At 39.3% G+C, this 15,262-nt stretch overlaps 2 protein-coding genes across 2 annotated transcripts in view; both read left to right on the forward strand.

Annotated features, from left to right (window-relative positions):
* The first annotated feature begins 2,431 nt into the window (after positions 1–2,431).
* Positions 2,432–6,749, forward strand: LOC114513013 (tubulin alpha-1A chain). Its single transcript, XM_028532117.1, has 4 exons — positions 2,432–2,635; positions 4,676–4,898; positions 5,042–5,190; positions 5,568–6,749. The coding sequence occupies exons 1-4, from the start codon at positions 2,633–2,635 to the stop codon at positions 6,546–6,548; spliced, it is 1,356 nt and encodes a 451-aa protein (XP_028387918.1). The 5' UTR covers positions 2,432–2,632; the 3' UTR covers positions 6,549–6,749.
* The window catches only part of LOC114513014 (tubulin alpha-1B chain), a 35,825-nt gene continuing 23,073 nt past the window's right edge, over positions 2,511–15,262 (forward strand). The window contains exon 1 of the mRNA XM_036019088.1: positions 2,511–2,635. Coding sequence (XP_035874981.1) covers positions 2,633–2,635 — 3 coding nt within the window. The 5' untranslated portion in view covers positions 2,511–2,632. The remainder of the gene's footprint in view (positions 2,636–15,262) is intronic.

Here is a 15,262-nt window from a genome sequence, read left to right on the forward strand (position 1 = left end):
GATAAGCTATTGACTTAATTCAACAAACATATATCAATATACGTCTAGTATATGCTTAGGCACTTTGCCAGGGACTAGGATTCACATTTTAATGGAGGAGAGGTATAGACATACAAATAAATAATTTAAATTCCACAATATTATGAAAGGGGAAAAATGTTTTATGCTAATCTTTTTTATGCTAATCATACTGCAGACAAGAATGAATCCATTAGTGAAATAGTTGATGTAAGCTAAAAAAAATTGGCAGTAAAAATAAATAAGTAAACTAGAATAAAATTTTTTTGTCTCATAGTTTGCATGCTATTAAATAAGACGAGGAACAAAAAGAATAGATTAGTTATTTCCCTTGCTCTCCTATTTATATATTTAAGATTATCAGTGCTCAAACAGTCTATTTCTGACCTAGATCTTATTGTTACTTATGCCCAAGGGAAGAAAAAAAAATCCTCATTTACATAAGGAGCAGAATGGTTCTGAGATAGAATTACACAGAATCAATTGCATGAACCCTCCTCTTTTTAAAAATTTAATCTTCAGTGTAAATTGCATAAAGAATTGAGACTATTGGGCATATCTCTTTTACATTGTAAAGAAAATAAAATTTAAGACTGTGCCTCTCATTCCCAAAAGATTTGTACACTTTACCATGGCCTAGTAGTGTCTAATTTATTTCATTATTAAAACATTGAAAGAAGTATTTTCAATGAGCTACTTAATTAATCCTTATACTTCCCTATGCATTGAAATCTTACTTTTGTTAAAAGTACTTCTGAGTTTAGAAAGAAGCATTCAAGTTGTCCTTAATTTTGCTGTCTCTTTACTGAAACATACTTTTATTTACTAAAGAAAGATAAGATGATGTTGAAGATTATTTTTTCTAGGAAATATGCAAGAAATAGATAAAATAATTTGTATGTTGGGTTTTTCACCCCTAGGGAAGACTACTGAAGCAAATTTGAAAAGTAAAACAGAGCTATGCAGAGTAGGCTAATAAATTCCATGGCCAAGGGCCACGGTTGTTAACACCACAACCTGTAGCAACTGTCTCAAGTCCCTCCCTCCCATGCCCGGTTTTGTCTGCTAGTCCAGCACGAATGAATGGGCTCTGCAGAGCACTGTAAACGGTGCTGCAAACCCTAAAAATAAGTCACTGAAAACTGAAGGGAAAATATAAATTTTCAACTTCGTGGCCATTACAAACCTCTTTATCTCTGAAATTTCATAGTAGTGTCAGGAAGCACCCAGTCTAACGTCTTATTCTCCATAGCTTATCTTTGTTGATAATGGAGCCTTTCTAAGCAGCAGCAACAACAAAAAAATGTTACTGCAATCCATTTCCTAGGGAGTGAAAGCAAACCCTTTTTGTCCCAACAGGCAATTGAGCAACCACCAGTCTCTAGTTGAATAGAAACGGTGTGAGACTGGCTACAATTCCCACAGTTCCCTCTCACAGATACACTAAATTCACATGAGATACATAAAAAAGAAATGCAGTTATTGGGCTAACCTCACACAGTTGTCTCTGGCTGGAGGAAATGATCATCCTTTTATGCTACACAGCCCTCCTCCTTTTTTATTTGGTGTCTCAGTTATTTTTCTCATTCCAGAAATTAGAACAATGCAGAATGTAACTGTATGCACAGGTAGTATTAGCTTTTGAACACAATTCTTTCTCCTTGCGTTTTTTCAGTTCTTTATCAGGAAAGATAATTCATTGTAAGGAACAATACACTACATAAAATATATTGCATAGACTTCTGGCAAAGAAATATTTCTTGTAAACTACAGTATGTTCATTATATCTCAATTATTGCCACGTTTGAACTATTTGTGTGCTTCCATATTTAGATGGTTACTCTTTCCATCTTTCATTTTTGTTTAGATACTTGAGGGAAGGCTGCAAAAAAAAGATCTGAAAATAAGTGACTTGAACTTGAGAAACCATTTTGGATGGCTGTTATTGAACCTTTAAAATTTGTTTTAAAAGGCACATTTACCCCAAGCCATTTTAAGCATCATCCCCATCGTCTCTCTTACTTTATTTTTAAAGCAATTACACTAGAGATGTTGAATCTTCACCGAATGTGGTCAAGTTTATTATACTTTGATGGAGGAACTGGGAGTAATTTTCCATTAAATATTTCATCTCAACACAAATTCTGCTATTAAGTTTTGGGAAACCCTTACATTGGTGGTTTTAACTGTAGTTTAAGATTCAAGCAACATAAACTCATCCAACCCCAGTTCTCTTTCTTCCCTTTTGCACCCCCTGCCTAGCCCCACCCCATCATGGATGCTCGGCTGACTGTTTTTTCTCGGTCTCTTTGTCTGAAGGATGCAAACAGTCTATGGATGCTAGGGAAAAGGGGGTGGAGGAAAGATTACCTCATCCCATGTCGTTTGCACCAATCACAACTCTCCTGTTGTGGCTTCTCTGGGCAGATTGAGGGGTCTGGACCAACAGGAAAAGGCCCCAGCCCATCCCCATGGTGACTGAGTTGTATATAGGGAGTTGCATCCGCCCATATGCCGCAGGTTCTCTTACATCGACCGCCTAAGAGTCGCGCTGTAAGAAGCAACAACTTTTCTTCCTCTCCGCCATCCGCTCAGCAGCCGCAAAGCAGCAACCATGGTAAGAATCTGTTTTCTCTGGCTCTTTGCGACCGTTGGGTGGGGTCAGTCTCCCGGGGTCTGCTTGAAGAATCTGAAACCCTTTTCCCTTTACAATTTCTTTGGTGAAGGTAGCTTTACGCTTTGTTAGCGAGATTAAGCCTCGTCTGTCCAGAATCCTTGAGCTGGCCGCTGCAGCAGTGCGGGGCACAGGAGCCCAGCAAGAACTGCGCCCAGGGCGCGGCAGAACTGTGGGGAAGAACAAAGGCGTGGAAGGGCTTTTTGTTACCCGAGCCTTTCCGAGCTGCAAGCAGCCCATCAGTTGATGTTGAAAGGGTCTGGGGGAGGGAAAGACGGTCGTGGCTTCTCCTGCTTAGCCCTCGTGTATGGGCATAACGTGTCCGTGTGGCGCAGAGAGGCCCTCTTCCTCCTCCAGTGTTTCCCCAAACAAGAAGACAAGTCTCGCCAAAAGACGAGGGGTCGGTGGGTATAGCTGGAAGGTGTGGGGGTTGAAAAGGACTGGAACAAAGTGGCGCCTTGGGTTAGCAGGGGGGAAAAAAAAGTTTTCCTTGCCGCTTCTCTGGCATTTTAGAAAGATACCGTATATTAACGGGGAAAAGTGGTTAGTTTCTGTAGGAGGCGGTGGTAGCTGGCGGTAGCCGGAGTCAGGGCGGCGCTGGGGCGGAGTTGTTTGTTTCTGGCTTCTCTGGCCTTGGAGCCACTGGGCGGGGTTCGCTCTTGCTAAACCTCTTCTGTCAGAAGAAGACTTTTAATAAGTCTCATAATTGCAGAACTGTAGGTGTTAAAAGGTTTTTCACTCACTCTAAAACGTAGACGAAATATTTTTTTGGGGGGGGGAGCAAAATCACAATTCACTTGACAAGCCCTTTAAAGTCTTGCCCAGGGCTATCCCGACGTGACTGACTCATCTGAGTGTCTGTCTCTGTTGCATGTGCCCAGAGGGAGAAAGACCACTGTGCAAGCCGGGGTACCCCAATCAATGTTCAGGACCCAGGGAAACGCCCTTCCCTCCCCACCCCCCATGTGTCAGTGAAGAGACAATGATAGACAATAGAAATTGTAGCCATAAAGATCATAGAGGAGAAAATATCTACTGAATGTGATGAGAATGAACATTCTGTGGTGGGTAGAAAAATCTCAGAATGAAAATAGGTATTATTTTGTTGTTTTAAATAAATACTTCATTTTCTTTTCACTGGGCTTTTATTCTTTGTTTCATAGCTTCTCATGTGATACTTGTTTCTAATTCAGGAACTGTTCTTTTAAAGATACTCATAATTTTTCCAGTTTTTTACAGTGGAGAAGATTCTGGAGAAACTTAAAAAAAAAAAGAAATTGCTGCAGACAAAGAAGAATTATACTGTGTCCAGCTGTCTTTTGTTCTCATGCATCTTCATTAATTCATTTCAATTTAGGCATATGGTCCCAGCCTGGCTCAGAGGAGGAAAACTGGCAGAATGGCACAATGAGATCATGTAGGCAGTTTCTGGAAATAGAGCTTGCTCTGTTAAATAATGTAGCAGACAGTACAGGCTAGCACCAGGCACAGCAAATGCGGCAATGCAGGAGTTAGCCCTTGTTGAGCTTCCAACTCCCTAAATACAGATGGATTCTGCAGATAGACTGCAGAAGGGTGTGGCTTCTGGCCTCAGCTGCAGTACAGATGTCCATGTTGAAATACCAAATCATATTTAGAAGAAACTCATCTTGATTTAAAGGGGAAGGATTCCAATTAATTAATTATTGAATTTAACTTTATAAAATCTGTGCTTTGAATATTTTTAAAGTATGAAAAGCCTATTCAAGCATGCCTGTGACAATGGGCTTGGACCATACTGTGAACAGTGCAGCATATTCAGGCCACACCCCTCTGCAGCATTTGTAGCAGGTGCTTTTAATTATTTCTGGCATGTTAGGGATATGACCTCAAATGAATTTCAAGAATATTTGTATATTCCTAAAAATATTCTTAGATAACTACTCAAAATTCAAAATGCTAACACAACCTAATTCTACAATTTTTCTCATTTCCTTCTAACAGCGTGAGTGTATCTCCATCCACGTTGGGCAGGCTGGTGTTCAGATCGGCAATGCCTGCTGGGAGCTCTACTGCCTGGAACATGGCATCCAGCCCGATGGCCAGATGCCAAGTGACAAGACCATTGGCGGGGGAGATGACTCCTTCAACACCTTCTTCAGTGAGACAGGCGCTGGCAAGCATGTGCCCAGGGCAGTGTTTGTAGACCTGGAACCCACAGTCATTGGTGAGTTGCCCTCAGTGACCCAAGTGAGATCCCAGGGGTCTGGGGCAGGAGGTGTGTCCTGGGGCCTCTGTGGATGCCCTGGGCTGGAGGGGGCTTGTGGGGGGTTGTTAGTGATGGGTGGCTGCTTTGTTTCCCTCCTCCAGATGAAGTTCGCACTGGTACCTACCGCCAGCTCTTCCACCCTGAGCAGCTGATCACAGGCAAGGAAGATGCTGCCAATAACTATGCCCGTGGACACTACACCATTGGCAAGGAGATCATTGACCTCGTCCTGGACCGAATTCGGAAACTGGTAAATACTACATTTGAGTCTATATATTTACATGAACCGATGTCACCCTGGTGAATTCAATTTTTAAAAAGATGCCAGAATATACATGAGTTAAGATAATGAATAAAATCATCAATAAGTAAACATTTAAATGAGTTGAGGGGGTTCTGTGGCAAATTAAGTGGAAAGCCAAACTGTAGCATTCATTCTTTGGTGCATGCCAAATGTGGGATACACTGCTCACTGTGTTAATTGGAGTCCCCAAGTTATGGGACTCTTGTGCCACTCTTCATGCTTACATCAATCTCTTATGTTCACGATTTAAAGAAATAGAAATTCTACATAAGATAAGTACCCTGGCATTAGAGAATTACATTTTCTTTTTCCTTTCTCTACAGGCCGACCAGTGCACAGGTCTCCAGGGCTTCTTGGTTTTCCACAGTTTTGGTGGGGGAACCGGCTCTGGGTTCACCTCCCTGCTGATGGAGCGTCTCTCTGTCGATTATGGCAAGAAGTCCAAGCTGGAGTTCTCCATTTACCCAGCCCCCCAGGTTTCCACAGCTGTAGTGGAGCCCTACAACTCCATCCTCACCACCCACACCACCCTGGAGCACTCTGATTGTGCCTTCATGGTTGACAACGAGGCCATCTATGACATCTGTCGTAGAAACCTCGATATCGAGCGCCCAACCTACACTAACCTGAATAGGTTGATAGGTCAGATTGTGTCCTCCATCACTGCTTCCCTCAGGTTTGATGGAGCCCTGAATGTGGATCTGACCGAATTCCAGACCAACCTGGTGCCCTATCCCCGCATCCACTTCCCTCTGGCCACATATGCCCCTGTCATCTCTGCTGAGAAAGCCTACCATGAACAGCTTTCTGTAGCAGAGATCACCAATGCATGCTTTGAGCCAGCAAACCAGATGGTGAAATGTGACCCTCGCCACGGTAAATACATGGCTTGCTGCCTGTTGTACCGTGGTGACGTGGTTCCCAAAGATGTCAATGCTGCCATTGCCACCATCAAGACCAAGCGTACCATCCAGTTTGTGGACTGGTGCCCCACTGGCTTCAAAGTCGGCATTAACTACCAGCCTCCCACTGTGGTGCCTGGTGGAGACCTGGCCAAAGTACAGCGAGCTGTGTGCATGCTAAGCAACACCACAGCTATTGCTGAGGCCTGGGCTCGCCTGGACCACAAGTTTGACCTGATGTACGCCAAGCGTGCCTTTGTCCACTGGTACGTGGGTGAGGGCATGGAGGAAGGAGAGTTTTCTGAGGCCCGTGAGGACATGGCTGCCCTAGAGAAGGATTATGAGGAGGTTGGTGTGGATTCTGTTGAAGGAGAGGGTGAGGAAGAAGGAGAGGAATACTAAAGTTAAAATGTCACAACGGTGCTGCTTTTACAGGGAAACTTATTCTGTTTTAAACATGGAAAAGTTGTGGTCTGATTAGTTACATTTGTATGTAGCAGTGTATACTCATATACAATTACTGGCCTGTGCTTTAAAACATGATGCTTTGTTACAGACCCAACCAGTTCATTTCTCTGATGGGTTTGAATAAAGTATTCCCTGGGTTTGAATAAAGTATTCCCTGTCTTAAATGAGTTCAGACTTGTTTGTCTTTTCTCTTTGGGTGTCTCTAAATGTTTATGTATTTAGTACATTGAGTAGAAAGTATAACTATTGACTGTGGTATATACATATATTATGAAGTGACTTTTAAAATATCTTACTACATTATAAAACTTACAAAATGTATATCTAAATATTATTAGATAACATCCATGCTATTAAGTTTTGACTCCATTATAATAGTTACTTAAAATACTAGTACTCTTTAGAATGAATAAATTGTTAATACACAGCCGATGGTCTGATTGGCTGCTAAGTATTACGAATGCATCATCAGGTCTTAAAACAAGTCTCCAAGCAATTATTCCCTATGCTAGATCTTGTTCTTTCCAAATTCATTTTCAGCTGAATGTGACAAGGGGAAAGCCTGATAAACTCACTCTAATATATTAGTTGTATATGTGAATTTTAACTCTCCAAAGATACTACTTTAATATGGGCCAATCACATCAATGAACAAAACTAATAGTGGAATTGCAGGCATCAGCACCAAAACAGTTTGAGCAAAATGGTTTCTTCAACAATAGAGTTCACCTGCTAGTCCAACTGATCAAAGGGCTAAGAATCCAAGGATAACAAATTGCCTTGCACTTTCAAGTTACCTTGTTCTGGTAAAATACCCAGTGGTGATTTTTTTGTTTTAGTATCAATTGCCTATTTAATCTATCTTTATCTTTGACACTATCAACCAAGGGGTAAATAGTATTGTAGTTACTGAAATCTTGAGTTTAACATAAGTTAAGGGAAATACAGTCATGTGCCACATAACATTTTAGTGAGGGACAGACTGCATATAAGACTGGTTCCATAATATAATGAAGCTGAAAATTCCTGTCACTCAGTGATGTAGCCATTGTAACATCCTAGCACACCACCACATTACATGTTTGTAGTGATGTTGGTGAAAATCATTTTGCTGCCAATTATATAAAAGTATAGCATAGTACATAATATTTTATAATAACCATGTTATTGGTTTATGTATTTACTTTTTATCATTATTTTAGAGTGTACACTTCACTTTAAAAAGTTTGTTGTAAAAGTGTGTTGTTCACACCAGCAGCAGCTTCACACATTTTTACTGTATCTCTTGATTAGCTAATTTTCTGTTGTGCTTAATTTAATCTTGGTTGTTTTGTAGAGTAACATGGCTTGTAGTCTGTGAGAACATAGCTTAGTTGTGTGGTAGACTATACCATCTAGTTTTGTGTAAGTTCATTCTGTGGTGTTCACACACATTGACACAATTGTCTGACAAAGCATTTCTCAACTCTTCCTGTTTGAATGACTAGTGCAATGAATGAATGTAAAATAAAAAATAAGCCAAGAATAACTAAACCCAATCTAATACTGCTCAGCAGTCTTAACTTGAAGCCAATGCAAATAGATCTGATGAACAAAAAATAAAAGTCCTCATCCAGATAAAAAGCAATGGAAACTAGATCAACTGTAAGTTTTTAATGTACATTCCCAGAAACTAGCAAAGTATAAGGGATATGGTAGGTATACAATGATTATTGGTTCAATGAATAAAGTGTAGGATAAAAGAGATACAAGTATAAAATCAAAGGGAAAACTATGATCCTAATTTTTAAAAGACACATTGAATAGCTTTGTCCACTGACAAGGCCTAGGACCACTGTAGCAATGAGTATCCCTAGCATTTAGGTGGTAGTCTCTAAATATCATTTTCCACTAAAAGAAACTGGAATGTTTTAGAGAAGAGACTGGCTCCAAGCTTGAAGCAGGAAATATATAAGTTCAGTCTCAATTTCTCATTCCAGAAAGCAAGGAAGACAAAAAACTAGTCATAACAGGAGTCAGGTTGAAGGGATGCTCATTGATGGTACAATGTGAGCATTGAAAACCATAGTGAGTGCAATAGCTTGAACCATATAAAATACATAAAATCAATGAGCTCATGGTATTTTGTGTTAAACAAGGGAAAACAGTATGGCAGCTACTTAAAAATATTAAATACTGAACTACCATATGATCCAGCAACTCCATTTCTTGAGTATATACCCAAAACAACTGAAAGCAGGGAGCTGGATAGATATTTGTATATCCATGTTCCTAGGAGCATTATTCACAATAGCCAAAAAGTGAAAGCAACTCTAATGTCTACTAATGGATGAATGAATAAACAAAATGTGGTATATACATACAATGGAATATTATTCAGCCTTAAAAAAAATTAAATTCTTCCCTGTCTGATGTGACTGGGTTGGCATCGTCCCCAAAAGCGGGTTGGCATCGTCCCCAAAAGCAAAAAGTTGTGGTTTGATTCCAGTCAGGGCACATGCCTAGATTGTGAGTTTAGTCCCCAATAGATGTTTCTCACATCCATGTTTGTCTCTCTTTCTCCCTCCCTCCCCTCCTCACCTCTCTCTCTAAATTAAAAAAAAAAGTAAGTAAATAAATAAAATTCTGACACATACTACAACATGGATAAACTTTGAAAACATTAAACTAGGTGAAACAGGCCAAACAAAAGAACCAGTGTTGCCTGGTTCTACTTACATGAGGTACCTAGAATAATCAAATTCATTGACACTGAAAGAATAGTGGTTACCAGGGACTGGGGGTAAGGATATAATGAGAAGTTACTGTTTAACAGATTCAGTTTGGAATGATGAAAAAGTTCTAGAGATAGTGGTGATTGTTGCAAAACAATGCAAGTATACTTAATGATACTGAACTATACACTTAAAAAGGGTTAAAGTGGTACATTTTTTAAAAAAGATTTTATTTTTAGACAGAAGGAAAGGGAGGGAGAAAGAGAGGGAGAGAAACATCAATGTGTGGTTGTTTTTCACATGTTCCCTACTGGGGACCTGGCCTGCAACCCAGGCTTGTGCCCTCACTGGGAATTGAACCAGAAGCCCTTTGGTTCGCAGGCTGGCATTTGATCCACTGAGCCACACCAGTCAGGGCAAATTTTATGTATATTTTGCTACAATTTCAAAAACAAACACTGAAAGCATAAGTCAAGAACTTAAACAAATGTTTACAGTGGTACCTCGGTACTCGTTAATTCATTCCAAAACTTGTGACCAGTGCCCAAATGACAAGTGCCAAACGATGAAGCATTTTATTTTAGCTTGTGGGGCGGTGTCATGACTCACACAAGTTCTGGCAAGTGTGATGAGTCCTAACCAAGCGCCAAGTGATGAAACATTTTTTTTTCCTTATCAAAGTGAGACAAGTACAGGGTTTGACTAGTTCTGAAGCTGACGAGTACTGAGGTATGACTGTACCTTTTGGGGAAAACACGGTCTAACCAAACTTTGAATGTATTGTATCATTTTACTATAGAAATATGTAACTGTATTACAAAATTATAATAAATAATTAAAGTAGAAAGTATCTCTAAAAATTAAGCAAAAGGAAACAAATTAATCTAACCAAGTATCAAGTATAGAGTGGGGAATTATTTCACTTGACTTTAAAACATAGTGATTTGGTTGTATATTCCTAGAGAGATATATTTTAATAAAAAAGAAATGCTAAAAAATAAACTTTTCAGTAATAATATTGCTAGTAATAATATATTTTAAAACTACATCAGATTAAATAAAATAATTCATTAATTTTATTAGCATACAAAACCTTAAAAGTTGTATCACATATGTTCAAAAAAGTGGATGAATTTTAAGTGGAGATATTGGAAAAATTCCAAATCAAAATTCTAGAGAAGAAAAATATATCTGAGGCCCTGGCCAGGTAACTCAGTTGGTTAGAGCATTGTCCCTATTTTCCAAGGTTGCAGGTTCCATTCCCAGTCAGTGCACATACAAGAATCAACCAATGAATGGATAAATAGGTGAAACAACAAATTGATGTCTGTTGCACTCTCTCTCTCAAATCAATCAATCAATAAAATTTTTTTAAAGAATTACAGCCCTGACTGGTGTAGGTCAGTTGGTTGGGTATCGTCCTGGTGCTGGTTCCGCTCCGTCAGGGCACATGCCTGGGTTGGGGGCCAGGCCCCTGGCTGGGGACATGTGAGAAGCAAACATTCAATGTTTCTTTCGCACATTGATGTTTCTTAGCCTCTCTTTCTTTCTCCCTTCCTCTCCTTCTAAAAATAAATAAATAAAATCATTTAAAAAATATAAATGAACTGTACAATGTTAAAACACTTAGTTTTGTTTATTTACATATATTTCATTTAAATTTATTTTACTTTTTATTTAATTGTAGAAAACTTAGCATAAAATTTACCATCTTAATCATTTTTTAAGTGTACAGTTCAGTAGTGTGATGTGCATCCAAATGGTTACGCAACCAATCTCCAGAACTTTTTATCTTACCTTGAAAAATTAAAACACTACTCCCATTAAATAATTCCTATTCCCTGTTGAGGCTAGACTTGTTCTATGACAGAGATTCCTTCCCATAAATTCTCTCAGAGACTGTTTGATCCATCCCTTCCCTATGCCTCACAGCATGGAACAGGCTTTTGTTCAACCCTAGGCAAGCAGGTAAGGTGTTTTCTCCTTATACGGAGTGGGTCACAGACCAGTACCCCTATCCATCCTGCACTGTTCTATATAATTCTTTAGTGCCTGCTACATGGCTGCACCTAACACACACCTCATATGTAAGTTCCCTTAATAAATTTTTGATGTAATGCTGGAGTTGTCAGAATTACATCAAGGTACTCAATTGTCTTTGGTCTTTACCTGCCCTCTGCTTATGGAGGCAGATTTTCAGGCTTACCCCAAGGTCTGCATCTATGAACATCCCCCCCTCCTCCTAGCCTCTGGCAACCACCATTCTACTGTCTGTCTCTATCAATTTGACTATGCTAGATACCTCAAATGATAGAATCAGGCAGTATTTATCTGTTTGTAATAGCTTATTTCACTTAGTATAATGTCAATGTACATCCATGTTTAGCATGTGTCAGAAATTCCTTCCTTTTTAAGGCTGAATAATATTCCATTGTATATACAGCATAGTTCATATGGAAAGTAGTACAATAATAAATAATAATAATAACAAGAATAAACTCTGTGCTTTGCATACTCACAACTGTAAATCTACTCTTGCCCTACCCTGTATATACCACATTTCCTTATGGACATTATGGTTTCTTCCACTTTTTGGCTATTGTGAATTATCCTGTTACAGCCCTGACTGGCACAGGTTCAGTCCCTGGTCAGGGTGCATACAAGAGGCAACTGATTGATGTTTCTCTCTCACATTTGTTTCTCTCTCTTTCTCCCTCCCACTAAAAATAAATAAATAAAATCCTTTAAAAATTGCTGTTGTAAATATGGGTAGACAAATACCTCTTCCAGATCCTGCTTTCAATTCCTTTGGGATATACCCAGAAGTGGAATTGTGAGATCACATGGTAATTCCATGTTTAATTTTTTTTGACTGACCTAAATTGTTTATTAGGTAAGAATTTCACAAACATTTCTTATATTAGCAGTAATGGAGAACTGGAAGGTATTATGCCTTCTCCAAGCTGCATAGCGAGAATCACCAATAGTGTGTGGTGGAACTTGTGTCCTTTCTAAGGTCATGGCACCTGAGGCTCACAGATGTCAGCCCTGGCATCTCCCCGGGTTTGTGGGCTGGTTTGGTATAACATAATGATTCAAGTAGGTGTCAGGATTCCTTCTGATAGCTGTATGGAATGGATCAAAGAGGATAACCTCAAAGAATTTGTATGTGGAATCTTCACCAATCCAGTAAGAATTCAGGACTCTCAGAGCCCCACAATGGAGCCCAGCTCACTCCTTGGCAACAGATGAGGCTTGAGGCTTGCTGTACATCACACCCTAGGAACAGGGCAATTGCAGCCACCACAGCACACTTGAGTAGGATATATGACATAACTTTGCTTGGCCTTGTATCCTAGCCTATGTGCTTTATTGGGCAAGGTGGGGGCGGTAGGCCCTGTGGAGCACAGGGAGCTTGTAGTAATACCAGCAGTGCACACTGAGAAGGACATTACATCAGACTACTTCTTCCTCCATAGCTCCCAGATGTACTTGTAAGCACCCATCTTGGTTTACCTGATGGCTGCGGCCAAAAGGAAAGGAAGAGCCTTTCTTCTATGTTTAATTTTTATGAGGAACTGCCATCCTGTTTTCCATAGAGGCTACAACATTTTACATTCCTGACAACACTGTACATGGTTTCTAATTTTTCCATATCCTTGACAACACTTGTTATTTTGGTTTGTTTTTTGATAGTAGCCATTTTAATGTGTGAGGTGGTATCTTGTGGTTTTAATTTGCATTCCCCTAATGATTAGTGATACTGAGTATCTTTTAATGTTTTTTTTTAAATGTGCTCTTTGGCCATTTGGATAGCTTCATTGGATAAATGTCTATTGAAGTCTTTTGCTCACTGTTTTTAATGTAACTTTTTAGCGAAGTATAATTGACATATTATAATTGTCATATTATAATTAACATAACACTATATTAGTTTCAAGTGTATAACATAATGATTCAAGATGTGTATATATTGCTAAATGGTCACCACAATAAGTCTAGTTAGGATCCACCACCATTCACAGTTACAATTTTTTTTCTAGTAATGACAATTTTTAAGATTTACTGTTTTAGCAACTTTCAAATATGCAATACAATAATACTAACTATAGTAACCATGCTATAGATTATATTCCCATGACTTACTTATTTTATAACTGAAAATTTATACCTTTTGACCCCTTCACTCATTTTGCCCACCCCCACCTCACTTCTGCCTCCAGCAACCACTAATCAGTTCTCTATATCTATCATTTGCTCCCTTTAAATTGGGTTGTTAAGGTTAGGGTTAGGGTTAGAAAAATAAAAAATAAAATAAATTGGGTTGTTAATATTAAAACATTTTTATCCCACTATTTAATCTGTGAGGTTATAAGAACCTTAAGATAACTAAAATGTAAAAAATAAAAAACTGACGGCAGGCCCTGCCTGGGTAGCTCAGTTGGTCAGAGCATCGTCCCGATAACCCAAGGCTGCCAGTATGATGCCCAGTCAGAGCACATACAAGAATCAACCAGTGGGCTTCAGACCTTCCTAAATCCCTTCACACAACCAGCAGCTGAGCCCAGCTCCCATATGTCTTGCTGAGTGGCCCCACGCCTGGCACTAACAACAGCAACCTGAAGATCGATTTATAGCTTATGCCAAGGGGCACCAGACAGAACACAGGTGGAAACTGACCTTGGCTTGCACCACCTGGGAAACCCGAGCCTGCACACCCAGCAGACAGTTACAGACCACGTCAGAGTACCACGCAATGACTTCCAAAAGTCACAGAGGGAGGTGGTAGCTAGCCAGGGATCACAGCCAGTCCTACCAGCTGTGTGGACTAGGTAAATCCCTCCCAATGATATACTGACAGCAATCAAGACAGCTATAAGAGGAGGTAATACTCGGTCCACACAGAGGGTGCCCCTTGAGTACCCAGCTTGGGAGACAGGCGAGGCTGTGCCACTGGACCCTACAAGACACCTATTACATTAGGCCATAAAACCAAGACATGGAGTCAAGCAGCTCTACCTAATACATAGAAACAAACACAGGGAGGCTGCCAAAATGAGGATACAAAAAAAATATGTTCTTTTGCTAATCCCTTCATCTTTTTTCAACCAGTCCCTATGTCCTCATTACCCTCTTACAGATGTCAGTCTGTTCCATGTTTCTATGACAGCAAAAGAATATTTTATCCAGAGACCATCATATAAATTTTATAATTCTCCTGTGTGTATTAATTCATTCCTATTAAAAGATAAAAAATATAATAATATAATAATAGAGGCTATGATGCTCATCTCATCCTTCTTTTTCTTTTTAATTATATTTTATTGATTATGCTATTACAGTTGTCCTGATTTTCCCCCTTTGCCCCCCCCACCCAGTACCCCCAGCTCCCTCAGGCAATCCACCCACCATTGTTCATGGCCATGGGTCATGCATATAAGTTCTTTGGCTACTCCATTTCCTATACTGCAGCTATTCTGTAACTATCTGTTTGTAATGATCAATACCTTCACCTCCTCACCTATTCCCCCACAACCTCCTCTCATCTGGCAACCATCAAAAGGCTCTTTATACCCATGATTCTTTCTCTATTCTTGTTTGTTTAGTTTGTTTTTTAATTTATTTTATTTTATTTTTTCCCCATGGGTCTTTTATACATGTTCATTAAAAAGTAAACAGAAATAGGCAAACACATTTTTAATAATTATTTTATTGTTGTTCAATACTTTTTTAGATTCAACTGTTGATAGATATGTGTTTACCACTTTATTGTTCATAGTTTTGATCTACATTTTCTTAAATAAGTCCCTTTAACATTTCATGTAATGATGGTTTGGTGATGACTAAGTCCTTTAGTTTTTTTCTTATCTGGGAAGCTCTTTATCTGCCCTTCAATTCTAAATGATACCTTTGCTAAGTAGAACAATCTTCACT

This window comes from Phyllostomus discolor, chromosome 2 (genome assembly GCF_004126475.2).
Source record: "Phyllostomus discolor isolate MPI-MPIP mPhyDis1 chromosome 2, mPhyDis1.pri.v3, whole genome shotgun sequence".
NCBI classification, from domain to species: Eukaryota; Metazoa; Chordata; class Mammalia; order Chiroptera; family Phyllostomidae; genus Phyllostomus; species Phyllostomus discolor.